At 39.3% G+C, this 26,593-nt stretch overlaps 1 protein-coding gene across 1 annotated transcript in view; it reads left to right on the forward strand.

Annotated features, from left to right (window-relative positions):
• Positions 1 to 22,180, forward strand: part of TAF1B (TATA-box binding protein associated factor, RNA polymerase I subunit B) — a 49,434-nt gene extending 27,254 nt beyond the window's left edge. The window contains 8 exon segments of the mRNA XM_065835532.2: positions 8,956 to 9,103; positions 10,821 to 10,998; positions 11,296 to 11,342; positions 14,165 to 14,255; positions 14,577 to 14,647; positions 17,242 to 17,467; positions 21,523 to 21,710; positions 21,713 to 22,180. Of these exon segments, the coding sequence (XP_065691604.2) occupies positions 8,956 to 9,103; positions 10,821 to 10,998; positions 11,296 to 11,342; positions 14,165 to 14,255; positions 14,577 to 14,647; positions 17,242 to 17,467; positions 21,523 to 21,710; positions 21,713 to 21,750 (987 nt within the window). The 3' untranslated portion in view covers positions 21,751 to 22,180.
• The last annotated feature ends 4,413 nt before the right edge of the window (positions 22,181 to 26,593 follow it).

Consider the following 26,593-nt stretch of genomic DNA (forward strand, 5'->3'; position numbering starts at 1 on the left):
GGATTGCCTCCCGCTCCAGGTTTTGGGGATTTCATGTTTATATTTTAGTTTGGGTCTCATTCAAACAGAGTAACTCTGACTAAATCTCTTGATAAACTCCTGAATGTAGGTCAAAATATTTGCTCTGTTTTCTCCCAGAGTGTTCAGACTGGAATGACAATGGCTTTCTGCTTCCCTGGAAAGTGTATCCACCAGACTGGCTTTTAGACAAACTCCTCTGTTTGCTGAGGTCATTTTCTGTTAACAAAAACATTCAAGGTCTGATGTGCAAGAGCCTCTTTTCCTGACTAAAATTTGAATGAGCTTAATTGCCATATGATTTTTTTTTTTGGTGGTAACTATTTAAAGAATTCAAATTAAGCTAGAAGCCAGTTATTCTTGTTTATTTTAAAATAATCTTCTGAGAGGTATAAAATTCTAGCCATACAAATTCTGCTAATCAGTTATGCTGCTTTTACTTTCTAAAACAAGCAGCAATTCCTGCGTTGGTCTGTTGGTGTTCTGAGATACCTTGTAATCATAGTTTTGTTAGAGGTGGGTGTCTTTCTGTCTGTGGGATTTATTTTCTGTCTAACTCTGTATTTTTGGTGCATTTTAACAGGTGCATGCAGTACTTGTTCAGGATAGACAGCAGTGCAGAATGAAAAGAATCAAGGGCGAGGCTTTTATTTGAAAGGAAAAAAAAAAGCCGAGGAGGAAGTTCACTGCTGAAAGGGTTATTGTAATCAAGTTTATCATGGGAGCTTGCTGTTGTGTAACAGAAACTCTAGCTTGTCCATACATGTCTTTAAGCATTACTTAATGAAGAAAGAAAACAAACCTACCAAAATATTTATGAAATTCAATAAAATTTGTTCCCAAACTCTTATATTTCAACACGTTATGACAGTTCAGCTCCTAACTGGATTACAATCTCAACTTGTAGAAAGACTACTTTTTTTAGAAAAGCTATGTTTGTCAGAGCTTGTAAGCGTGAACAGGCTAACGCTCAAGCACATCTCTATTGGTTTAATAATATTGAAAGTCATTTATTCAAAAACCACTTTAACCAGGAATCATGTAATGAAAAAGATGTCTTCTTCTGAAAGTAGCCTATTAAAAGGTCTGCTCTGCATCCAAGGAAAATCTATTCTCTTTTTCTTTTGTTGCTAGGGAAGGAGTATCTCTGTACTTGATGGTCAGTTAGCTTTTTCTCTTGTGTGGGAGTTGCTGGCTCATCCACGTGCTGTCTTAAATTCTTTAGTAAAAACTGCTTGTGTCACTTTAATGCAGTGTAATATCGTAGCACGCATATATTTTTTTTTCTGTCAAAAATGCATAAACATTGTTTATTTAGTCATCTTCTAAAATAAATCTCTTTTTCTGTACAAAGATCCATCTAAGTTCTGCAGCAATGAGCAGTAGTAATTTGGGATTTTAAGATGTAGTAGCTGTTTCAGCTGGAACAGTTATCAAAGAAGAAGGCAAGAGAGAGACTGCCAGTGTGACTTCCATGATTTTCAAATCTTATCTTGACTTTTTTTTTTGGTCTTTTTCTTCTGCCCATTTGTTGCCAGTCAGATGATTTGGGCAACCTGTTTACCTATCTTCAAGGTGGACAAATTGATTTGGTTTTCCTGTCTTAACCTTTCAGTTATCCTTTCTGCTTGATGGCAGGCTTGTAGCGCAGCAACTTTAATTGTGTGCTTGGTCTCTTTATGTCTTTTCTAGTGGAAGAAGTCTCATGAGCTGTGTATTTCTTAGCAGTTATCTAAATGGATTTTTGTAGCAGTTTCACCTGTCTTTGTTCTTCTTGTCATTTGGTTCCCTTTTAATAATTCCAGGCACACCCTCTCGCTGTTACATCAGCATCTGTATGTGATTCATGGATATGAGAGTTTGAAGACACGTATCAGCTCCCTTAGTCCACAGAAAAGTGGCTGCTCCGAGTCCAACTCGAGGCTCATTGAGTCGGAGCTCCTGTTGCTGATGGTGACCTGGGGAAGCACATCAGCACAGGGCACAGAGGTTCTCCCCGGTCCCTCACACTGGGGACTCACCAGCAGTTCACAAGTCTGGGACACTTCTGTCCAGCAGTGGTAACAGTGCTCACACTGTTATACAATCGCCGAATGGTTTGGGTTGGAGGGGACCTTTAAAGATTCCCTTTAAACATTGTGTGTCTTTTCTGTATACCCCATGCTCTGACAAGACATTCATGAAGAGACTACACAGAATCTAACTGTGCAACAGAGCTGACTACATTAGTTTTTTCCAGTTAGCTTAGATAGCAAAAACGCTTTAGTGAGCTTTGCTCAGTTTTTAAAGTTTGTATTCACAATAATACACAATGCTAAAGCTCGTTTAATTTTTGTGCGATGGCTGTTCCATTAGTTTGCTGCTGTTCCAGGTGGGACAGTGATGGTCCTTTGAGAGGTAGATAGAGGGGAAAAACAAATGTGGTGTAAAAAATATACATCAACAAGATTTGTTGGTGTCTGTCTGTATGGGAAGTAGCCAGGTTGGTAATACTGTGAGAGTACACAAAAAATATAGAGGAAAAATCTTTAGTAATCTAGGAGTTTTGGCTTGCCAGCCACATTAAGGATCTAGTACATAACGATTGGTTCACAAGGTCGTTTCATCCAATTTAAAATACTCATTTGGGTGTAAATTTCACAGTTGATAGAGTTATTGTCTGTACTGTCAATTCTTTTATGTAACCTGCGTGCACTGTGGCTGGCGTCGTCCCACATCAGCCTTATGCTGCAGATGACCAGATATATCTGAACCAGTCCAGCAGCAGAAGCAAAGTAAAGTGAACCAGGCTTCACAGAGCACTCGGCTGCTGTGCTCAATGTTGGTGCCTGATTTTCCCTTACCTAAATGTAGAGCTAGCTTGGGTTCCTGGGAATGTGTGTTTCAGTGCAGGCTGCATTCAAAAATGTTTACACACCCTGGAGCATCCATTTGGTTTATTACTCCTACAGAAAATATAATTTGGTTTACGGACATGCCTTGCTTTATGCAAGGATTGAACCAAAATGCTGGATTGTGTTGCAAAACGCTTTCTCCAGCTCTCACAACTTGATATTTTCTAAACCTTCAAGTTAAATTAGCTTTCTTAGTCCATTTCCTGAAAAGTTCAGAACACTCTTTTTCAAACTTGGTCTAGTTTGCATTTGTCATCTTAAAAATGATGAAGCCTTGCTGTTTTTTCGATAATTGCAACCATATCTAAACTCTTAAGAGTCGAAGACTCCCAGAGACTTACAAAAAGCCAATAACAAATTAAGTCGGACCTTATTAGATTCCAGTATTAAATGATCATTAAAAGAATCACTCGGGAAGGATGTCCACTGCTGAACATGAGCCACAGGTGAGGGCAGAGCATTAGAGAATGTGCAGGTGTGGGAAGAAAGGGTTCCTGGGATTAAATTCACAGGTGGAAGAATGACGAGGAAAGGAACTGTGCTGTGGAAAAAATACTGAACAGGAGAGGAGGATGGAGGAGAAAAAGTATAAAAGGGAGAATATAAAACAACTCTATAATTCTTTTTTAAAAGGATAGAACTTTATCACAATAAAACTGAACTGTGAATACATGAGTAACGCCTGCTGGGATATTGTCCTGATACAGGAGAAGGAAACGGCCTGTACAGTCATCTCAGAAGAGAGTCAGTCAGACAACATTTAAAAGAAGCAGCTATGGAGTCTGCAAATTAATCTAGAAAGCCAGCCAATGCGCACTGTTTTCTACTTGTTGATCAGCAACATTCTGATATTGTCCAAACAAGTAGGAGAGGCTGCAATCTTAGCTTACCCGAAACAATTACCTGTTACTGCGATCTGATTATCATGCTAATAGTTTGGCTCATCTGCTTCTGAAAACCACCTTCTTCTTTTCTAATACAGGTGAAAAATTCCATGTAACTTTGAAAGATAAAGGCAACCCATTTTATTAGTCTAATGAATATTTATCGTCATGAAAATGTTGTAGACACTTATTTCACCACCTCGACAGTGTGTGTGTTGTTCTCCTGTGCTCAGCTGAAGTCAGAAGGGGGGAAAGAAAATGAAGTATTCGCAAGTAGTACTGATCTTCTGGAGAAGACCTGAAGCTACCTTATGTGTCACATGTGGGAATAAGATACAAAGACCTTAAAGACAAAGCTGTTAAGAAGAGTTCTCGGTAACCTCTGTACCCAATCTAGACAAGTTGTAGACTCTGTCAGCATTGTTGATCAGACTTGAAGAAATCCCAGCTTGCGACACACCTGAAAAGGCTGGCGGGTGGCATAACTTTGGAGGGATTTTTCTGACACTCTTCCTGAAATTATTAAGTGCCCCCAAGGGTTTGTAACTGAGCTTTATATGCAGAGTGTTTCCCAAGTTCTCCAAATGGGGTGAGAGCTCAGTAACTGCACGTGCTGATGGATGGGGGAGTTGTCCTCATATTTAGCACAGAAACACAACTTGAAAATGCGTTAACACAAAATTCTTTAATTTGAGATTGGATAAGCAAAAGTTTTACTTGGAGAGTGTGTGGCATGTGGTCTAACGCTGTCCCCTCTTGTCCTTGGGGTATAATCTCAGGGTGCTGGAGGCAGAGGTTTGTCACCCAAAGGAGGCCCCAGCTCTGGGTCATGCTCCCTTAGTAGATTTGCTGCTTGACTTTCACTGCAGCTTGTTTTATCAGGTTATTTTCTGGCAGAGGTACATAGCTAGGTAGAACATGATAACTTTTATTAATTTTGAAGCTTTTTGTTTGCTGTATCTTGCTTTTTTTTTTTTTAATATTGTCCTAACATTTGCTGTGTTTGTTGTGTGGAATTTGGTTGTTCTTTCTAACTCTCCCAGTACAATATGGAGTTTTGCAGAAGAGATTTGCTGTACGAGCTCACAGCTCTTTCAGAATTAAACAGGTTATGAAAAGAGTATGTAGCGACTGGTAAAAATCATCAGCGCTTGATTACTGAAACACACTACAGTCTCTGCAGCCCTGAACCTCTCAGCCCTTTGCTGTGATGTGTTCTGCTGAGATGGGATCTTGTGTTGGATCCAGCTTACTCTTGCAGTTTACAGTTCAAGAGATTACTGTGTGCTGCTGGAAGTGGTTTTTGGTTCAGCTTGCGTCGTCATGACTCAGCGCTGTGTTGTAGAAACATGAGGACTGCAGTGGGTGTTCTGAAATCAGGGGGTTAAGCCCTGGAAAGTAGCAATTGCTTTGCTTGGTCTTTACGGTGGATTAGTGTGTCTGTCCTAGGTCTGCACTTCCAATTATGTTTAAATCTCTTTATGAACACATATCAACTAAGAACAGTTTTGGTCTGTTAACAATCTTTTTAAAATAGGCCAAGTGAGAGCTCTCAGTGCTAATTTTTATTTGTACATTTTACACCACTTGTGTTCGCTCTTGCAAAAAGAAAAAAAAAAAAGTCGCGCGTTCTCATTGCAAAGCAAAGAGCTTTTTCTAGCCATTTTGAAAACTAACTGAATTGCCTTCTCTAGATTGCAAACAAAAGCTTTGAAACAAGAGTTGTTGTTTGGCATGAGGAGGAGGGGATGATTCAGTAGGATGTGGGCCAGGAAAGCTGTCTCCTTACCCTGGTGTGGTGAGAGGAGCTCGGGTACAAGGTGGTGCAGTCTCTGCCTTGAGTAGTCCAACTAAGGGCTATATTCCTTAAAGTACCTCTGTGTTAAATTAGACTGTTCAGATAACTTCACTGGTGACAGTTTCATGTTTGAGGATGGGAATGCTTCAGATTACTGAATTCCCAGTGTCTTAATTTATTTTCATCTGTGATATATTATTAAGAAGCTACTAATTCAACTGCTTTTCATTAAAGGGAAAAACGTATTTCCTTTATATCTAATTAGGAATAGTATTTCTGTAATAGTTTTATTTGAATTACCTGGGACTTCAATTTTTCTCCAAATACACTCAAGAGTACTTACGTATGATGCAGTTTTTGTTCCACGATTGTTCTGGTATTCAATTGAGCTCTGCTTTTAAAGAGGAATTGTAAGTACTGTGAGCCTTGTCTTCTGTAGGAGTCTTGTAATGCCTGTTTTTCTTGTTTCTCAAGATAGTCCTGTAGCAGTCTAAGCCGATTTTTAACACTGTTTAGAACATACACTGAACATGATACAACTTCCTAACTGTTAAAAAAAGTTGCATATGTAATAGTAAGTGACAGTAGAATTACTCATTTGCTTAAGCACATGTTCACACCGTTAAGCAGGTCTGAACTTCATTCTGAGGGAAGACCATTTGAAAAAAGAAAAGGAAATGTTGGCAATCATTCAAAACAATAACATTTGAGCATTGGCTACATAGCTTACATTGAAATAGATGAAACCAAATGATTGAATCAAAACACATTATTTCAGTCTTCTTGTTGTAAACATGATTTCTGTTTTTAATCTGGTCTATAAAAAAGGCAGAAACCTGAATTCGCTCTTGTTGAGGAGAGTTTTGAGCCGGTTCATGAAGTATAAACCCCTGCTTAATTCCTATTAAAGGAAAGTACCAAATGCACAAATTGACTTGATAAATATGAATACATGATAAAGTGTTCCGCTGAAATAGAACCAACACAAGCAGATAAAGCATTGCTTTTTGTGCACTTGAAAGGGTAAAGTAGCCTGAACAACTAAAAATTATTGCTTTAAGAGGTAAATTCAAGTAATAATTTCAAATATAGTTAATTAAGAATGTTTAATAAAGCAGTTCCAGTATATAAGAAATTAGGGTCAAGTCTCACAGTCCATACTTACGCAGGTCCTGCTGAGTTCATTTTGAGTAAGCATGACAAAATCTGTCTGTAAGTTATGTTCTTCTCTAGCAGGAAAACGTCAGTAGAAATCGGGTAAACTTTCTTCATGCCATCAGTATTGCAAAGAGAATTGCAGATTTATTTTAATGAATAACTATGCCAATATGGAATTTTATATATATATTTTTAATGAAATTATAGTAAAGATTCTGTGGAAAGGTTCTAGAGAATGTGGGCCTGCTGCTGAATGGGAATGGGGACATAGTCACAAAGACCAAGGAGAAGGCTAAGGTGATGAATGCTTTCTTTTTTTTTGCCTCAATCTCTACTGCTGAGAGTGACCTTCAGCAATCTCAGGTCCTTGAACCTGTGGGGAAGGCAGACTTATCCTTGGTGGAGAAGGAGCATGTTAGGGAATATTTGAACAAACTGGAGGTATGAAGGTTCTTGGGCCATGATGGGATGCTGCCACAAGTGCTGAGGGAGCTGGCTGGTGTCACTGCAAGGACACTGTCCAGTTTTGAAATTTGGTGGTGACTGAGGGAGCTTTTTGGGGACTGGAAGAAAGCAAACATCACCCCTGTCTTCAAGAAGAAGGATCTGGAGATATTAAGGCCTTACAGCCTCATATCGATCATATGCATACTAATATGGAAGACGATGGAGCAAATTAATGTGGAAATGATTTCCAAACATAGAAGGCCAAGACTGTGACTAGAACTACTCAGCATGGATTTATGAAAGGGAAATCATCTGACTGACTTGGTAACCTATGATGAGTAGAAGTCTTGGTGGATGTTCTTTGTTAGAAAGGGTTTTGACACTGTATTCCACAACATCCTCATTGACAAAGTGATGGAGTTAAGAACTGGCTCAGTGGACTGCTGCAGGGTGGACTGAAAACTCATCAGGTTCACATACAATATGAAACTGGGAGGAGCTGTTGACAGACCAGATGGACACACTGCCATACAGAAGGACCTCGGCAGGCTGGAGAAATGGGCCAACAAGAACCTCATGAAGTTTAAGAAAGGGAAGTGTTAAGTCCTGTACCTACAGAGCAAAAACCACAGGCTGGAGGCCAACTGGCTGGAAAACAGCTTTTCGGTGAAGGTCCTGAGTATCTTGGTGGACAAGATGCTGTGAAGATGAATGTGAGCCAGCAATGTGCCCTTGTGACAAAGAAGACAGACATCACACGGTACAGCATTAAGCAGAGCATTGCCAGCAGATGAAGACAGGTGATCCTTCTTTTCTATGCACCACTGCCGAGATACATCTGGAATTCTGGGTCAAGTTCTGGGCTTCCCAGTACAAGGAGATATGGACATACTGGAGTGAGTCCAGTAAAGGGCCATGAAGATGAAGATGATGAAGAGAATGGAGCATCTTATAAACGAGGAGAGGCTGAGAGAGTTGGGACTGTTCAGCCTGGAGATAGAAGACTTGGAGGGGTATGATGTGACAGGAGCGTGAAAGGGAGAAGAACCAGATGCTCCTTAGTGTTATCCAGTGACAGGTTGAGCAGAAATGGGCACAAATTGAAATACAAGAAATTCCATTTAAGCATGAGGGGAAAAAACAAACAAGCAAAGCCCAAACCCAACAAACAAACAACAAACCTTTTTTCTTTTGTACAGCAAGGGTGGTGAAGCACTGAAGGTGATTTTCCACAGAGCTTGTGGAGTTGCTGTCTATGGAGATACTAAAAATCCAACTGGACGTGGTCCTGGGCAACCTGCTCTGGCTGACCTGAGCAGGGACTTGGACCCAAGGGTCTCAAGCGGTCCCTGCCAACCTTCACCCTCCTGCGATTCCCTGATCTCTGAGCTCTTCAGAGAGTTCACCCTCAGTTGCACCTCTATATTTTTTTTCCAATGCTTTCAATTTTGGAGCATCTGGAGACATACTGATCACTTCACAAAAAAAAAAAAGTAATAGGTTGGTTGCAGGTCTGAAGCAACTTGCTATATTTGTTCTTTATTTCATAAGCTTTAAAGCTAGCACATTCCTCTCTACGGTACTGCAGGCTGGCTCCATTCTTGCATGTGCGTTTCATCATAGAGAGTACTAAAAGAGTCTGTATAAATAATTCTGTATTAAATAATACATAATTTAAAAGAGAGAACTAAATTTAAATCAGTAACAAATATGGGAATAGAGCAAATATATAACACCCTCTAACTCTGTCTTTCAGTCATGGCCCGTATATGAAGAAGTATACGACAAAATGCTTGAGCTTGCAACATTTTTAGACCTGCCTCGTTTTCCAGATATAACAGACAGCTGCTTTCTTCATCCAGACATGCTGTGCATGAAGTACTTGATGGAAGCTAATTTACCTGGTAAATATTTTCCCAAGCTCGAACTGATAAAATATTTCTTTGGTTTATTAAACTCTAGGAAAAAGACTTGAATTACTGCTTCAAAATTGCCTACTCTTTTCCTTCTAATTTATACCTATTTAAGCTTGAACCAAAAAGATAATTTCTATAGAAAGCACCTTCCTCAAACATTTCTAGTATGTATTATAGGTCCAGATATGCAGGGGCACTCTGGTGCTGGCTCTCTATGGCTGTGGAGTGGATACTTCACTTCAAATCTTTCAGTATCCATGTGAACTAAGAGGCACTAGTTGAAGTCACGTGATGTTTAACTAAACGATTCATGAAGTTGAGACGTGGTTCCTTAGCACTGGAATTGTCTCATATATAATATTGACTATATAGTCTATAATATTACATTTTAGCGTTAACGAGCAATGCTGTGTGACAAATGAGCTGCTATCTCACTTGATTTCTGATTTAGTTTTGAAATAATATATTGCATAAATATTGAATATTTTTCTTTAGCCTTAATTTAAGTCTTGAGTATTGAATTGCCAAAGAAAGACCGATAAGTCCTAGTATGTGAACTGTTTGTTGGGCTACCATACTACCTATCAAATACCACTGTCACTGGGGAGTTTTATTGTCTTATTTTGCAATTAGTTACAATTAAAAAAGCTACTTGGCCTTTCTGTTTACTCGCAGTTGAATGAAGAGAAGATAACCAACAGGTTCAGGGCTGAAGTTCCAGAGCAAAAATTCAGATTTTGTAGATTTACACTCAGGTTGTGATCCTGTAGAGGATCACATTATTTTTCAGATTTTAGAGTATCAGTTGAATCAAAGAAAAAGCTAGAAATCTGGAACTTTCAGATTTATTACAGAGAAATAAAAAGCTAAGTACTCTTTGAAAATTACTGTAAAAGATGAATATATTGTCTTTTACTTTTCCTTACAACTAGGCTATTTATCACATTGAAACATTTTTTGTATACATTGGAAAAGGACTGTTGTTGTCTAACAATTCCTAAAAAAGCATTCAATTAGCAGTGTTTCTTAGGACACTAAATACTAATGAAAATGCCATTTTAATTATCTGAAAGAAAATAAAATATACTGAAAGTATTTATAAGAAAATCTGGTTTCTAGATTTTGTTCAGCTTTTACTGTTCTGTACAAAAGGATTAAAAAGTAGTTCCTACTGAACTCTTTGTGAGCAGCAAGCAAGTATAAAGGTACAGCTGGATTAAGGTTGTACTTAGTCATACGTTGCTAACCTTTGTGGAATCCAACGGTGATGTAATCAGCTCCTGTACTTCTTGCTGAACTGGAAAGGTGAGAAATTTGGGGGATTTGTATCTATGAAAAATAAGCACAGAGTAGTAAGAGACTATACAGATACCACACTGCTGCTCTTGGAGATGTAGTAGGATCTTTTTGCAGGATCTTTTTGGCATAACCCGCGCTAGCGGGTGCGATTAGACTTCACAGGGTAATGCCAGGTTTTTCCATGTGAATATATAATAAGTAGCACCTGTTTTCCGTGTAAGCACAGTGAAGGTTGCCTAGTATTTTTTAAAATACCCAGTATTTTTCAGCCTGAAAACAATTTCTGTCTAATGGTCCTAAAAGACGTAAGCATTGTTTTCCTCAAATGACCAACATATGTGCACTGTAAAAGTACTTCTAGCTTGTCTCAGCATAGTCATTTTATATTTCTGTTTGTATTAATCAGATGAATTGCATAATTGGACTTGTCGAGTGGTGAAAAAGATCTGTATTGGAGAAGCGGATTTCCTGACTCTTGTGCCTGGAAATAAGTCAACAAGAAAAGTGAAATATGATGTTCTTGCTGCTGCACTTATTATAGTTGTGCTCAAATTATTGTTTTTATTAGATGATCACTATGAATGGTAAGTGTACAGGCAAATCTGTAGCAAAGCCCAAATTTCAAATAGTGCAAATGATTGTCTTGGATCATTCTTTCTTTAGTAATATTAAATTTATAGTATTTGAATTTTGATTAAGTTCAGTAGCATAAAACATACACCTGAAAGCATTTTAGATATCAAATTTACTTATTTTTAAAAATCTGAACCTTGGAAAAAATTAAGGTGTAATTTTTGTTGCTTGTGTTTGAACTTCATGTGAACAGTGCAGTATTTGGATCTACAAAATAGCCTTAATTTTACTCTTTTTTTCTTTTTTAGGTTGCTTTCAGACTTTGCTGAAGAAAGAAATAAAAATAACCAAGAAGGTACATAAATATTCTGGTAGAAGGAGCTTTATGATTTTGTAAATGCAGTAACTTTGTAATCAGGCTTAGAAAGACTTGTTTCATTGATCATCAAAAAGTGGTGTTGTCATTTATTTTTTTAGGGCAAATCTTTATTCAGAGAGAACAGATCTTGTTCACATAAAATTGCCTCAGTTTACCTGCATAATTCTTATTGTACTGGATAGGGGAATTTGGTACACATTTTGCTAGGTACCTTTCTGCTTTTCCTTGTGCATGTTCACCTCTTATTTTAGAATTTTATGCACAGTAGGTGAGGATGAATGGATATGCAGTGAAGAGGGAACACATTTGGATAGTAAATAGCAGATACTTATTAGGGGCACCAGACCACATTAATGATAAAATCCAAACTTGTTTAGTCTTGTTAAATAAAATGCCTTAGTGTGTAACATATTTCAGATGTAATCTGCTTACTTAGTCCAAATAATCCTGAGAGAGTGTGAAAAAGCTAGCAGCAATTAAGATGGAGGAGATAACGGTGTGAACATGATTCTTTGAGGGCAGAAAGACCAAATAAAAGATTATAAATCTTCAGGAAGATGTTCCGTGGCCTGATCCAGATCACAGTTGGAGATAAGATCAAAGATGTATTACAGTGATTTATCTTCTAAGCCTTCCATCCAGTTTTGGGTCCATTTTGACCCTGCTGTTACTTTCTGAAAATTTAAGTCAATAGTAAAATTGGCATTAGCCATGTGTGAGCACAATTACTGCTGGATCTGGAGATAGTCATTGCTGTTAAGTAAAACTGATAATTCTCATTTTCAAGTGGATACACAAACTTAGTTTGGATCTTATGTCTTTCCTTTTAATTTCCCTGGAAAACTTGAAGCATGTAATAGTGACGAGCAGAAGTTGTGCTGAGGCTCAAAGCCCTTGATCTCTTAATGGGGTTTCTCCCTTATTAACAAGTCTCATTGCCCTTGAGAATTAACAGCTCCTTCTTTGCCCATTTTTTTTACTTTAAAATCAGCTGGTGCAAAATGATGTATATGCTGTGCTATGTTGTCCTGGCAATGCTGGGGTGACAGCAGCTGCGCAGTGGAGCTGATGTGAGAATGTGTGTTGGAGCGCTGACGAGTGCCAGAGCTCAAAACTGCCTCTGGCGTTTTCCCAAAGTCAGTGTGCTGAAATGAATAATGGTTAACACTGAGATTTCAAGATCCAGTTTATGTTGGCTCCATTTAAAATTTAACTATCCTTTCTCTAGTCTTTTTATTTTAAAAAATAGTGTTTCAGCTCCTACAGTTTTTCAGGACGGACCGGAAGCAGTTGGTTGCAGTTACCTAGTATGTCTGTGCCTGTATGTTCTGTGAACAGCACACGAACATAGTTTATGTTCAAATAAAACATGATTGAGATGTATTTATGTATGTGTGTATCACAAAGCTGTGCATTTTCCAGTCAGCTCAGCCATATGAACATCAGACGAGCAGGTATACGGTTGTTATAGTGTAGCATCGTGTCTCTGACAATGGTTTTGCTTGTGACAGAGGCTTAATAATTCATAGGATGTTTAATAAAAATTTCTGCCCTTCTCCCCATGCCCTTCAACTGCCATCCCAGCGGTTTGGGAGGACTTACATAAAGCCCTCGGGGTTTAAGGAATTCATAAAAGAAGTTGTACCCACACCTTTGAATTTTAAGAACTGCTGAAGGATCTTTCTTCCCTTCGTTTGTCTGTTGCATTTGGAGTCCATCTGTATTTGTGTCAGGATAACTTGAACAGCAAAATGCAGATAATACAAAAAGTATGTAAGCTCAACTATAAGAACATGGAGTGATCTGTGGGGTTGTCATATGCAGGAACAGGAGTTGGACTTGATGATGCTTGTGGGTCCCTTCCAGCTCAGGAGATTCTATGATTGTAACAATATAATCACCTTCAGAACAGTTTAAACAGCTGGCTGGCAAAGCGGAGCATGATGCAAGCGCCGCATGTAGTGCAGCGGGGGTGATGGGGAAATGCAAAGCCTGGTTAATTCTCAATGCAGATAATCCACCCATGGGTAATAGGAGTTGGTTATATTTTAAATATATAATATATAAATCTATACCGTAGTTCTGTTTGGAATTGTTATACTTACTGTTCCTGGTTGTTCTACTGCAGTCCTGTGCACCTTGGGAGTGTTGATGATAGATGGGCTGCTAGAATGCCACATGCCTTAATGGTTTTGCGTGTGCTGGTAAATATTTGTTCACATATCAATGAATGAAGTTCCTGTGCTCAAAAACATGGGAGGCTGATGCAAAGTGAACACAATTGTCTAGTTCATCCTGTGATGTTTCATGGATGGTAGGATAGACAGCAGGGAGTTGATGAAACTGTTTGAAATCTTACATCTGAGCTTGTTTAGATCTTATTTGTTTAAACCTAAGCTTGATAAATAGTTTCACTAATCCCTTGAAGTCAACTTTCAAACAGCTGAAGGCCACTTCACGTTATGGAGATCTAGTTCATTTGACAGAGAGAGGGTAGTTTCTTGCCTTAACTTTCAGCAAGGAGGGAAAAGGTTTGTATTGTGCTAAACCTATTAAAACTATTCTCAGCTAAGGAGCTGCCTTGCACTTCTTATGGCATGCTGTTCTTTCACTACATTTCTGTATTATTCTTTCTTACAGAATGGTTAGATCAAGTATGTCTTCTTAAAGCATGTACAATTCAGGGTAGGTTTGCATACAGGTGGAAGACACAGGGTCTGACTGCATGGAGACCACCTGCTGTGTGTTATATGTTTCTTCAATTTCTTGCCAACCTAAAATGTGAATGTTTTATTCAGGTCGTCCATATTTTGAGTTCAAAAAGTGGTACAAGGTTATAAAATGTTCATTGGATGCGGAGCAAAAGAAATTGGATGAAGAAAGAGCCAAGTAAGAGGTGTTTAAGTACTTTTCTTTCTCAAGGTATATGGTTTTACATGAAATCCTGACCCTACAGAAATTAAAAAGGTCAGGAATCATTTCCATCCAGCAAGCTAGCATGAACAGATTAAATCCCTATCTTAATTTTCTATTTACATCATAATGTTTATCTAGCATATTAATTAAATGATCATTTTCTGTGACAAGGAACTTATACAACTGAAAATTAACTGATTACCATACTAGCAGTATTTTTAAGAAATTACTATTCTTTTACTTGTTTGCTCCAACTTTCTTTTTTCTAACAATTGTTATGTCTCTTGCTGGTAGGTATCAGTGGAGATGTGAAAAACCACTGTTTTATTCAGCCGACAAGAAATCTAAAGTTCTTAAGAGAAGACGTGAGTAAACTTTGCCTGTTCTCAGCAATGCAGAAGTCTGCACCGACTTTTCCCATCATAGAGAATCTGCAGCTCTGACTGTGATAACATTTACATCTTAAAATACTTTCTCTTCTCTCTTTCATCTGTGGTTACAATTAATGTAGTACTATTTTACAACCCATGGCTGGAATTCTTCAGACATTTTCCTCATGCTTAACTGAAACTTCCTTTGCCAGTCTTCCTAATGACCTGCTGAACCTCGTCTCAGGTTGAGTACTCTGTCCTTCTCCTCGCTGGTTTGTCAGCCACCTTTCCGTAACTGTGGTCTTTGTGAATTGTTGTTGCTTTTCCATAGCTTTCCTGTCCCTTTTCTCCTTTCCTTCTTCATGTCCTTTGGTACGGATATCCCAGGATGTCCTCTGGTAGACCTTGCGTGTCCCTCTTCTCTCCCACTCCCTCCTGCAGTCTTCCGTAGAAAGTGAGGAAGGCTTGTCTGAACTTGAATAGCCAGCTGTACGTGCTCAAAATGCAGGTACACCTACTTTATTTTAGCAGCTCCAGAAGTACTTATGAGAAATTACTGGGGTTTATATTGACATAAAAGCAAACAAACAAAACAAACAAAAAAACCCCACTTGTCTGTGGAAATACAGAAAGCCAGAATTTTATTCAAACAAATTAGATTTGAAGTTCTTCATTCTACATTTAGTAGTATCTAGTAAGCAGCAGAGATATTTGGAGGTGTTCAGAGTGGCATGTGATATTTTTCCCTTTATATACTCTTTTACTTTCTGGAACTGACTGGTTCAGGGACTTCTAGACAGGTTGTGTAGTCCTATTTGGTTTGAATAACTCATGTTGGATTTCTCTTTCAACAATCCGATTGAGGTTTTTTAAAAGGGTTGTCAGGCATTGGAACAGGCTGCCCAGGAAAGTGGTGGAGTCACCATCCCTGGAGGGGTTTAAAAGTGTTTAGATGAGGTTCTTAGGGACATGGTTTAGTCCAGAGAAGAGGAGGCTTAGAGGTGACCTCATCACTCTCTGTAACTACCTGAAGGGAAGTTATAGCCAGGTGGGGATTGGTCTCTTCTCCCAGGCAGTCAGCAACAGGACAAGGCAGCATGAGCTTAAACTCTGCCAGGGGAAATTTAGGCTGGTTATTAGAAAGAAATTCTTTCCAGAGAGAGTGGTCAGGCATTGGAATGGCTGCCCAGGGAGGTGGTGGGCTCACCGTCGCTGGAGGTTTTTAAACTGAGATTGGACATGGCTCTTAGTGCCACAATCTAGTCAATGGACTGGAGCTGGACCAAGGGTTGGACTTGATGATCTCTGAGGTCTTTTCCAACCCAATCGATTCTGTGATTCTGTGATATGGTTTAGTGTGATAGTTAGGTTATGGTTGGACTCGATGATCCTGAGGGTCTCTTCCAACTGGAACGATTCTATAATTCTGTGATTCTATAATACTATGAATGTTCTTACTCTTCAAAATTTGGTGGGGGTGATTCTACAGTCAAGTCAAGTTCTGTGGAAAAACACATTTATGTTTATTTATTTATTTCAAGCTGATCATTTGCTCAGATGCCCTTTAGTTCCTGTGTTTATAAGGCAAAGTGAATAATGATTTATTGTTCACCATTTCTGAGGCACTCTAGATTGCTCTTCTGGCTCTGCTTCTGTTTGAGCAAGTAGAGGACCCCTTAGATTATGGAGCTTTACCTCTGGCTGTTGCAAGCAGGAATGTCACATGGTGCCATTGCAACTGGGCAAGATTAATCTTAAAACAAATTCAACATAGTAGAAACCAGAGTGCTCTGGAACACTTAGGTGCCACATACAGGTTTTCAGAAACCTTTCTCAGCCTTTACTTTTGATGTTAGATTTTAGTGTCCTCTTGAAAGAGAAGCTTCCCAGTCCTTGGATTACTTTGGGATGTCTTTTCTGCTCTTTTTTTCCAGTTTATGAATGAGTTTATTTTGTTATAGGTCATAAAAAGAAGATGAAGCTCCAACAACAGTGTTTTTTAACCTGATTTTTATTCTAAGGAAAGAAGGCTTAGGCAGTAACATTGTGTGTGCTGATCTATGATCAGACCTTCTGTCCCCTCTCAGCCACAGTAACTTATGAAAGTTGCTTGTTCTTTCACTATCAGTGGGGGTTTGTTGTTTTATTTTGTTTTGTTTTGTTTTTCCCCAGTTTAAATTTGCACTGTGAAGAGTTTAACCTTAAATTCATATGTGTGTGAAACCAGGCTTTCTTAATTCTGGTACACAGGTAACTGCTCAGAAAATCTTTGCCCGTCCTAGTGATAGCATACAACCAGGTAAATATAGTGAAAGGCATCCTGGCCTGTGTTTTCTATGAGAATAAAAATACCAGCACTATTGAGTGGATTTTACATGCTTTACTTGAGGAACACTTATATCTGAAAGATGTCACATTTTGAATTATCTTTCAAAATATTTCACTAAAGCATGTGACAGAGTTAAATGTTATATCGAATGGGGGAGAGAACATACAGACCTTCAAGTTTCCTCAGTATTCCTTGCAGAGGTTTAAAGTATTGTAATACTTAATACTTTTGCCTTGGTTTTTTGTATCTCTTTGTACAGAAATGGTTGTGAACTTACAAAATCAGTTTGGCAAGCTGTCTGGTTCAGTGCGACCTGCTGAAAAGCCAAATCCTTCAAGTTTTCAGTTAAGTTGGTCTGAAGAAAACGCAGACGGGAGTTGTTTTCACGGGCACAGCCTGAAGGGAATTTTGCAAGAAAAACGTGGTGTACTTGCAGCCATGAACCCTGACTATTGGCTGTGTACAGTTCAACTATGTCGCGAGAGGTAGGTGTTCAAATCTTTGTTAAATACATTTTGGAAAGTTCTCCTGAAAGCAAAGTGCCATCTATAGATTTCTACAAATAACAGCTATGGGGGGTGTGCACAGCTTCGTATTCACAGATGGTTAAAATGCATAGAAAGGGGTGTGTGCAGAATGGTTAGTCTGGATTGGGAGTAGACAAACTGTAATAGAAGAGTGATCAAAGTGAGCTTTTGAGAAGAGACGAGATGAGACAAAATCAACAACTAGAGTCACATGGTAAGAGTAGCAGCATGATACAAATATTCACTTCACTTCCTTCTTTATAGTGTTTTGGAAAAAAGTTGCACCACATCTCTCCTGGGAATGGGAAAACGATTCCATCCCTCTCTCCCCTGACCCCCCAAAAAGCATAGGAAACTAATTTTTAATTCACTGTCCTCTTGTGGTGGCCTTAATCAAAATTAAAATTAGCAGTCAGAGTTAAAATAAGCAGGCAATTAATGCCTCTAGAGTGTGTTTAAAAAAATAATTATGAGTGAAAAGGACTCTATCACTATTTCGTCAAAATATATCGGCAATCAAGTTGTATTTATTGCAAGCAGAAAAGTAAAAATAAATTTCTTTTATTGGAAAAGTAGAAGAAGAAATATGGAAAAAGAAAATATTTTGTGCTATTAAAGAAGTTTAGTGTTTGTCTTTACTAGGGAGCTGCTCCCAAATCCTGACTTCACAAGTGAAAGGGATTTTTTTTTTCAATTAAGAGTATATCAAAACAGTCATGCTATTTGTTAGTAAAATTATTTTCTTTAAAGGACCTAAGCAGCAAGGAGAGTGATAGCCCAGCTAATCCAGCCATATACAGAGTTACAGGAGATATTTCAGTATCTGCCTGGTTTGTGTCAAACTTCTCACTCTTTAATGTCTTCCCCTTTTGTGCCAAATTCTGCAAAAATTGGTGAATGTGCTCTTTGGTGGGTGCTGGCAGAGAACCACTGCCAGAGACACAGAGCAAAACTGCTGTGGGATTGTAGGAAGTCAGCAGATTTTACACCAAGGAATCAAAAATATCAAAAATAGTGTTTCTCATAAACTCCGCAGGTAGTTTAGGGCTTCTGGATCACGTGCCAGATTTCAGTTCTGCCACTGGTTGGATCATTAAATCCTCATCCAGAAGATTGACGTACCGGTGGGTACCGGTGGAAAATATGAACTTTGCAGATGGATTGGATTCTCCTGAATTTCTCATGTGTGCGGGCAGAGTGTGTGGTTTGTTTGGAAAGGAGGTCAAGGTACATTAATGTGAAATGAGATTTCATTAGCACATTGAATAACATCTTAAATCTTTATCTGGTATGTACCTCTAAACGGCGTGCTTGAGAGAGCAACAACCCCTACAAAAACTTAGAGATGCATTCCTGATTTTTAAACATTAAATATTCCCCTTGAAAATAACTGGCTTTTACATGTATGCAGTCTTTTCTGTCTTTCAGTGGATTTATTTGCTTATCTTTATTTTCCTTTTCACATTACCTTTCACATATCCACCGTGACAGAAATGGGTTGGAATAAGGTAAACACAGTGTTCTATTACAAGAGCTTTGGTTGTGTGGACTCATTCTTTTGTATGAATAAGAAGTTTTTTTTGAAGGGAGGAGAGGTAATAATCCTTTTACCACAAGTTTGCGTAAATCTTATGTACACACTGAATGAGTGGATATTTCGGTGTATGTTTGTGTGAATAATCTTTCATGCAAAGTCTGTTTTTAAGCCTACATTTTCATATGTAATATATTAAAATGTTAATGGCAAACTGTCATAGCTTTCATGAAACAAGATTTGAATTTAAATTCTTACTGGTTAAATTTCCCATTGTATCATTTGCAATGCAAGTAATTAATTATACATCTGACACTTACTTAACTTTGGAAAACATCGTCTGCTCCCTCAGATATGAGGTTTTACCTTATGCAAGTGTTTGGTTTTACTTCTATTATACATACAAACTTAAAATCTTTCTCTAAAAATCAGTGTGGTCTAACTGGGACTGCTGAAGTGCTTTAATCCCAGGACTAAGGTATGATTTCAGATCAGCAAAGCTGAGATTGGTCAAATGGTTGCTAAAATGCTTTTACATTTTCTTTTAATTTAAACTTGTCCAGTTTAAACTGGATTCTAAATTGATGTGGTATAGAAGTCTTTAGGTGGTACGTGATGAGGTGTGTGAAAAATGTTGAGAAAAATGTATTTCCCTTATCACATCTAAATTTAAAATCACTTGGTATTTTTTTAGCTCTTCAGAGATGCTCTTAGGGTAAATGGCACAAAAATAGCATAAAATGGGGCAAAAATGTGTGCGTGTTTAAGTACTCTTCTGAAAAGTGTTTCTCCAGTTGATCAAATGGGTGCTCTACAGCCTGGATGTAATTATGTGTTTGCCTTGGAATAAACAATATCACTCCCTTGCTTCCCCCCGCAGTGAAAACTGAGATTTGACACCTAAGTTGCCATAAGCACTGCAATTGCTGAGTGTCAGGGTTAGGACTAGGATGTAGCAAAATGTCTTAATTCATATTAGCCCAAAAACGCAGATTTAATTAAACCAACAACATTTCTCAGTGAAGATCAAATTTAGCAAATGTGTTGGGTTGTGGGGTCAGCTAATTTGCTCTGACACTGACGAGATGTCTGATTTAATTTAGTTTTTGTAAGAAGTCACTGGCAGTTTTGGAGGAACGTGAGGTAGGGCAGGGGGTGGGACCTACAGTGAGAGAGATTTCCAGTCTGCCAGACTTGGGGAGCCTTTAGACAAAGACTCCGCTCCCCAAAATGCAGCTTGTGTTGCACCCCAGGACGGGTCCGTCTGTTCCTCCAGTTTGAGGTAAAATGTAAATGTTTGTTGGGCTAGAGGGAGCGAGCAAATGACTCTATACTCTAGTAATTAGCACACTTGCCCATAAATTGGGACAGACAGGTTCCAGTCCTTGTTCTGGTGAATATTTAAGGCTGCTGCTCTGAATCAGACAGAGGGGAAATTTTAAACTCTGCTTCCCCACATCCCAAGGCAATACCTAGTGAGCTGGAAGGTGCATAGAGCTTATATGGTGAATAGCACCTAAATCCCTGCAAGTGTAAAAGGTTTTGTTTTTAAATTGAAACAGCTGGATTTTATACTATTTTAAACTTGCCACTTTTAATAAAAACAAATTTGGGGCTAACCCAGAAAGGGGAGTTTTCCAACCTGAATTGCAGAGCTTACTGTTTACAGAGCTATCTCTGCAGTCCATCCTCTGTGTCATCTTTTGTTCAGTCTGACACTGGGTACCAGCTAGTCCAGTCTGCTATTTCATTAGATACTTCATCAATAAAATCACCTCATCATTTTCCTTAACATTTTCACCATGAAAGCTACAAAATAATTAAGCAGAAGTCTGCTGTAACACTGATTACTTTCTGTCAACCCAGCCAACGTTTGCCCCAGTGCTTTCTATGTTACTCCGTTGGATTGAACTTCAATTTTCCCTCTTGCTTCTAGGTAGATATTTTCTATTTAGCACACAAAGACAATGGTGAAGAAACGGATGGGTTGCAATCACATGGCGTAGTGTCAGGAGGAGGAGAGGGGACCTGAGGGAGAGTGGAAGAGAATGGAGAAATGAGCCTGGGGTGTCTGCACAGGGCAGCCTTGCCAATTCTAAATATGAGTTAAGGCAGCCGTTGTCACTCTCTGCTGCATTTGCTAAAAGCTGCCAGAATGGACAGCGGATCAGTTTAGTCCTGCGAGGCAAAGAACATTTTTGTTGCCTGGTTGAGTATGATCCTGATCCGTACTGCAAGAAGCTCTACAGCCTTTTCCTTTCCCGTGTCTGCACCACCTCTAAGCGTGTCTTGGTCCAGTCCTCTGCTTCAGGGTTTTGCAGGAATGGATCCTTTCACAGCATTGACCAGAATTGTGATTTATGCTGCTGATAAAACGTTGGCATTTTCCTCTAATTACAGTCAAATATATAAATGCTGGCTGAATACTAACTAAATACACTTATAATTTAGACTTTTTTTTCTACCTGTTTCTTTTCAGGTCATGTGGTCATCTGGCTCATTACAGAGAAGTGGAATTTCCCCAGAGTTACCATTTTGTACTGAGGTTATTCTCTTTTCTTCTGAGGATACAGCCCTCTTCAATCCATGATGACGTGTGTCTGATAGAACACAAGCTTTTTAATAAAAAACTCTGTAAAAAGCCAAAATACAACACAGTCATAAGGAAGTAAAAAGGTCTAAAACTATTACTATTAATCCTGTGTAAATTAGTTGGTTGGATACCAAACCATGGTATTACATCTAAACTTCTACTGATCCTTTTGCCTGCATGCAAACTTTTTGTTAAGATAGTTATGCTGAGATCTACTACTGCACTGCACTTGTGCCATTTTATCTATAATTTAAGTCACTGTTTTCCAGCTGGGAAAGTTACCAAGGAAACTGTTTATCACAATTTATTTCCTCACTGTGTGTCAGAGCCAACAGGAAGCTATGAAATTACCGCTTTTTGGCATAATTGTACATACTTTGAGCATGCTGGACAGCACGTTAGCGTCTAATTACACTGTGAGATTTTGCAATTAAAGTATCTATTTTTTTACTTACTGTTGTATGACTGCAAATATCTTTCTAGAAAGTCATGTTTATTTTATTTGAAAAAATTGTGTTAATAAATAAAAGGAGCAGTCAGTTGATGTTTTTCTAGTAATTGTTTCTAAACAGGCTGTTGTGGAGTCTCTTGTTATGCCTGAGCCTCTCATTCACGTTAACACCTTTCATGTCCATGTTCCACTCCAGGCTTCACAGATTTTGCAGCTACTTTTGTACCTGGAACTGTGCATCCTAATTCTTGTGCAACGGTAACTACCAGGTCCTCCTGTCATTCTTCTTTTGCAAGGCTACTGTCGTTTGAATTTCTTGTGATCACTTTATAATCCAGCATCTTCAGCAGCTTCTGCCTCAGCCATCCCACGAGTTTCTCATGCTCAGTCTTATTTATAAACTGGGTTTTTAAACTGTCCCAGACAACGTGTAAATGAGGTTGGGTGCTGCCACTACATTAAAGACACCATAACATATACATATGTTGAACAGAGATGTTGAGTAGATACCCAGATGAATATTGCTGCTTTCAGTTGAATGAAATAAAGTTCAGCACCTCCGGCTGTCAGTATGGAGTACAGAAGTTGACAAATCCATTTGATCAAAACCAAAATCAACAGCTGTTTCTAAGCATTATTGTAGACAAGAAAAATGGTGTCTGTGTACTTTCAAAAGAGTAAGAGCTTTCTTCCTGAGCAAGGACTCCAGTGAGATGTAATCTGGGGAGGTAATCAATTGGACAAGTAGGCTCTTAGTATGATGGAAGGCTTTAAAATCGGTTGCAGTTCAATCCATGAATCTGTTGTCTAAAAATTGAGGACAAGCGAATTATGGCAGAGGAGATGTGCTGCCTGTCAGGAGCATAGTGATAAGCAGCAGAACAGACAGGAATGTTAAAGGTAAGTTGTAATAGTTGCTTCGAAATACCAGCAACCCAGGAGGCTGCGCTGGCTCAGTAGAGGCAGCAGATCGTTGAGCTTGGTGTCCTGGGTTACGGAGACAGAAAAGACACCGTTTGGGTGAAAGTTTTTACTTTTTCAGATATTTTAAGGAGTTACTGTAGAGCAGGGATTTAGAGCAATGACCCTGTGATTGCGGTATACAGATGAGAAGGCACAGCTTCAGCCATCCCGAGCTGGGCTGAGCATGATGGGGAAGAGGAAGGAGCAGACTGAGCTGTTACTTGTTCTATGTCTTAGACATTTTTGAAGTGGGTACAGTTTAGTATGTCTCAATCTGTTGCCACGTTGTGCTGGATACCTCAGACTCCTAACATGATGTGTCTTGAACTAATGCTTACATTAATGGAATATACCAACTTGAATCTCATCTTGTGTCTGGTGTTTGTATTTTAAAATTGGCCATTATCTATTATGTTTGACCTCACCTGAGTGAATTACTAAAGTTTGCAAATATTTGGTAAAGTTATTCATTGTTCTTGTTCTAGATGAGCACTTGTATCAGTTAAAAATCTACAGGAGTGTAATACACATTGTCACTTTTCAACAGGGCTTGCTCAGGCGACTGCAAATGCCTCATTCTTTTTACTGTAATATCTGTTAAAGTTTTGAATTAACTATCTAAAAGACACCTTATTATACAGAAATGATTCATTTAATTCAGAAGTACTTATTTGAAAGACTTATGCACTTAATTATAGGTACACCTTTCTTTTAAAACTACTGTAGTAGTAAAATCTGAGCTTCATAAATTAAAAATACTGTGCTCATTGTTACGTTGTTACAAACGTAACGAAGCTCCCTTAGATGTTAGAATAAATTAAAGCCGTACTTTAATAAACTGGAATAAAGCTTTCAGTTAATCATCAAGAGCCATGTGCCTTCTGGACACACAGGTTAAGAGTCAGATTTAAAAGCAAAGGGTGTGCCTGTAAAATACTTAAATGTTAGTTCTATTCTGTTTAATCCATCAACACTTACATTGGAGTAATGATGTTTAAGAAGCTGACGAGCCCCGAGAGAGCCTGATCCAAGTGAAGTGCGGTTGAGCTCTCTCGGGACAGCTACTCGGAGTCTGGTTACTACAGCCCGGCGCTGGAGCAGCTGCCGGAGGGTGGATGCTGAAGGGCAGCGTGACTGCCCCAACCAGCACCTCCAACCACCTCTTCTGGCTGCTCACAACTTACAGCTCCTCTGGAACTGTTTGCTGAAAATGTCCGGGGAAAGCTCAACTTTCTGATACCTACTTTTTTGTACTGCTTCCCGTGGAATTTTTAAGTAAAGGGAGTTTGATTTGTTTCTTACTCTAAAAGTTGAGTGAGAGTTCTTAAGTATGTATAATAGATAAAGGCAAGTGCTTTTTTAGGTTAAACTTTTAAATCGTATGTACTGAGAAGATTTAGAATAGTTAATAATTATTTAACTTAGACAATAGCAAATCAGTTATTCTGAGACCTTGATGTGCTTTCCAGAATGAATTAAGCTTTTTCCTAGTTTCTGTGTTATATTTTAACACAGTTTTTTTTCTTTCTTTAATAGTGCAAAAGTAACATTGCTTTATGATTTCTCCTAAATAATGCAACCTTCTCTTGTTTCAGTGGAGAATATGACAGATGTCTCACTGTATTTTGAAAGGTACAGCCTGCAGCAGAATTGGAATTTTACCATACTGATTTTTTACTGCATTTACGTGTCTGCATTCTCAATATCAACTAGTCTCAGTCAAGAGAATTTTCTTTGTAAAGATTTTACCATTTTCCAGAAAATCAAGGAGAGATTTTTTTACTTTCTCAACTCTTAAGCAGAGTGAGGGCCCTGCCCCTGATGTAACAGAAGCATGAGAATCAGCCAGGCTCTGTGCCTGCAAGCAATTCTAGTCTAATTTATTGTCTATAACATGTAGCATGGGCTTCACTGTAATTACATCTTTCCTAACCCATTTTTAGCATGATCCCTGAAACAGTCATGTTTAGAAGATTTGAGAAAGCTGCATACAAGGCTGCAGACAATGCAATGAATATCTCACTTTCTCATAACTTCTTGGGAAGTTACGGGGACTCAAAAGTCCCTTTCTCAAAATGACTTGTCTCTCTTTTTGGACAAATAAGACTTTTGCTGATGGTCCCAAAAAACTATTTCAGGGTGTTTATGGAAAGTTGTTAAGAGGGTGCTTTTGCAGGGCCAGGAGCAGAAGTGCCAGGACCAGTACCCACAGGGGTTTGGGGAGATGTAAAGTCTGGAAATGTGAAGTCCCTGAGTAAGTGTCTGCTCCCTGGTTCATCTGTCCCTTCCCCATGTCAGGCTGAGAAGCCGAGAAGGTTCAGGATAACTTTGATTAATGAACCTCTTTATTTTGATCCAAAACGAAACGGACTTCCCAGCACATACGGTCATATGTGTTTCCTGGCTGAGCATGTTAGTATGTGGATTTACCAAATCAGCATCTCTCGCTACATTAGTTCTTGCACTAAATGCAGAATGCTTGTTTTCCACTATGCCCTCTGTAGTTACTGGTCTTGTTGCTCCTGATGTGTGAAGCTCCCTTATTCCTGTCTGGGTTAGAGGAGAACATAAAGTGGATGCCAAGATGAGGAAACAGGTGTACATGAAAGAGCTTTCCTCACCACTGCTTGTGCTCGGATGCTGCTGAAACAGTGAACAAGAGGGTGAGGAAGGACTGGCAGAGCAGGGGATGATGAATGCTTGTGTCCTCACACAAGGTTGTAGCTGCTCTTGTACAACTGCTAATGGCAGTGTTTTGAGCGCTAGAACACTCCTCCCTGATCCTCGGCATCTATGCTCTGCCTCTGGCAGTTCATCAGGTAGTTTTAAAAGAAAATGCAAGCGTATTCCTCTAATGATCTCACATGGCTGCTCTGTATTGTAGAAGTACTTTGTGTCTACTCCCTGTTGTCCCAGCAGTGGCTTTGCTCATCGGCTGCAGGCCCTGCCATTGCCTTGTGGGAACGCCACTGAGTGTGTGTAGTGGCTGCATTGCAACCCGAAAGCTTGACCTGGGTCCTGGGGTGCTTCTGCGCTGCCTTTTTGTGGGGGACACCTGTGGTGGCTGGCTAGGGAGCACTGCATGCTGCTGGCAGGGCTGCCTGAGCGTGCGGAGCAGTGGCTGCTGCAAGGGACATGGCTGAACACACCACCTTACAGGCCCAGGGGAGAGAAGAGTGTCCTAAAACTATGTCCAAGTGCCCCAGCTCTCCCGGTCAGGACATCAGACCACAGAGCTGGTGATCTCCTGGTGAGCTCTCAGCTCCTTGCTATCTCGACAGGGTTCATGTCCACAGGCAGGCTGGTTCCTGTGCTTCCGAGCAGGACTGGGACCACAGTCCCAGGATGCCACCACCTCATGGCTGCACCAGGGCTGCCCGGGACCGCTGCCCACAGCTTGCTCTGGTGCTAGGATGTGATGGAATCCACCTGGCCATGCATCTCATCTGCACAGTAAGTTGTGCCTCATCAATATAGAATCACAGAATAATTTTGGTTGGAAGAGACCCTCAAGATCATTGAGTCAAGCCATAACCTAACTCT

This window comes from Patagioenas fasciata, chromosome 3 (genome assembly GCF_037038585.1).
Source record: "Patagioenas fasciata isolate bPatFas1 chromosome 3, bPatFas1.hap1, whole genome shotgun sequence".
Lineage (NCBI taxonomy): Eukaryota > Metazoa > Chordata > Aves > Columbiformes > Columbidae > Patagioenas > Patagioenas fasciata.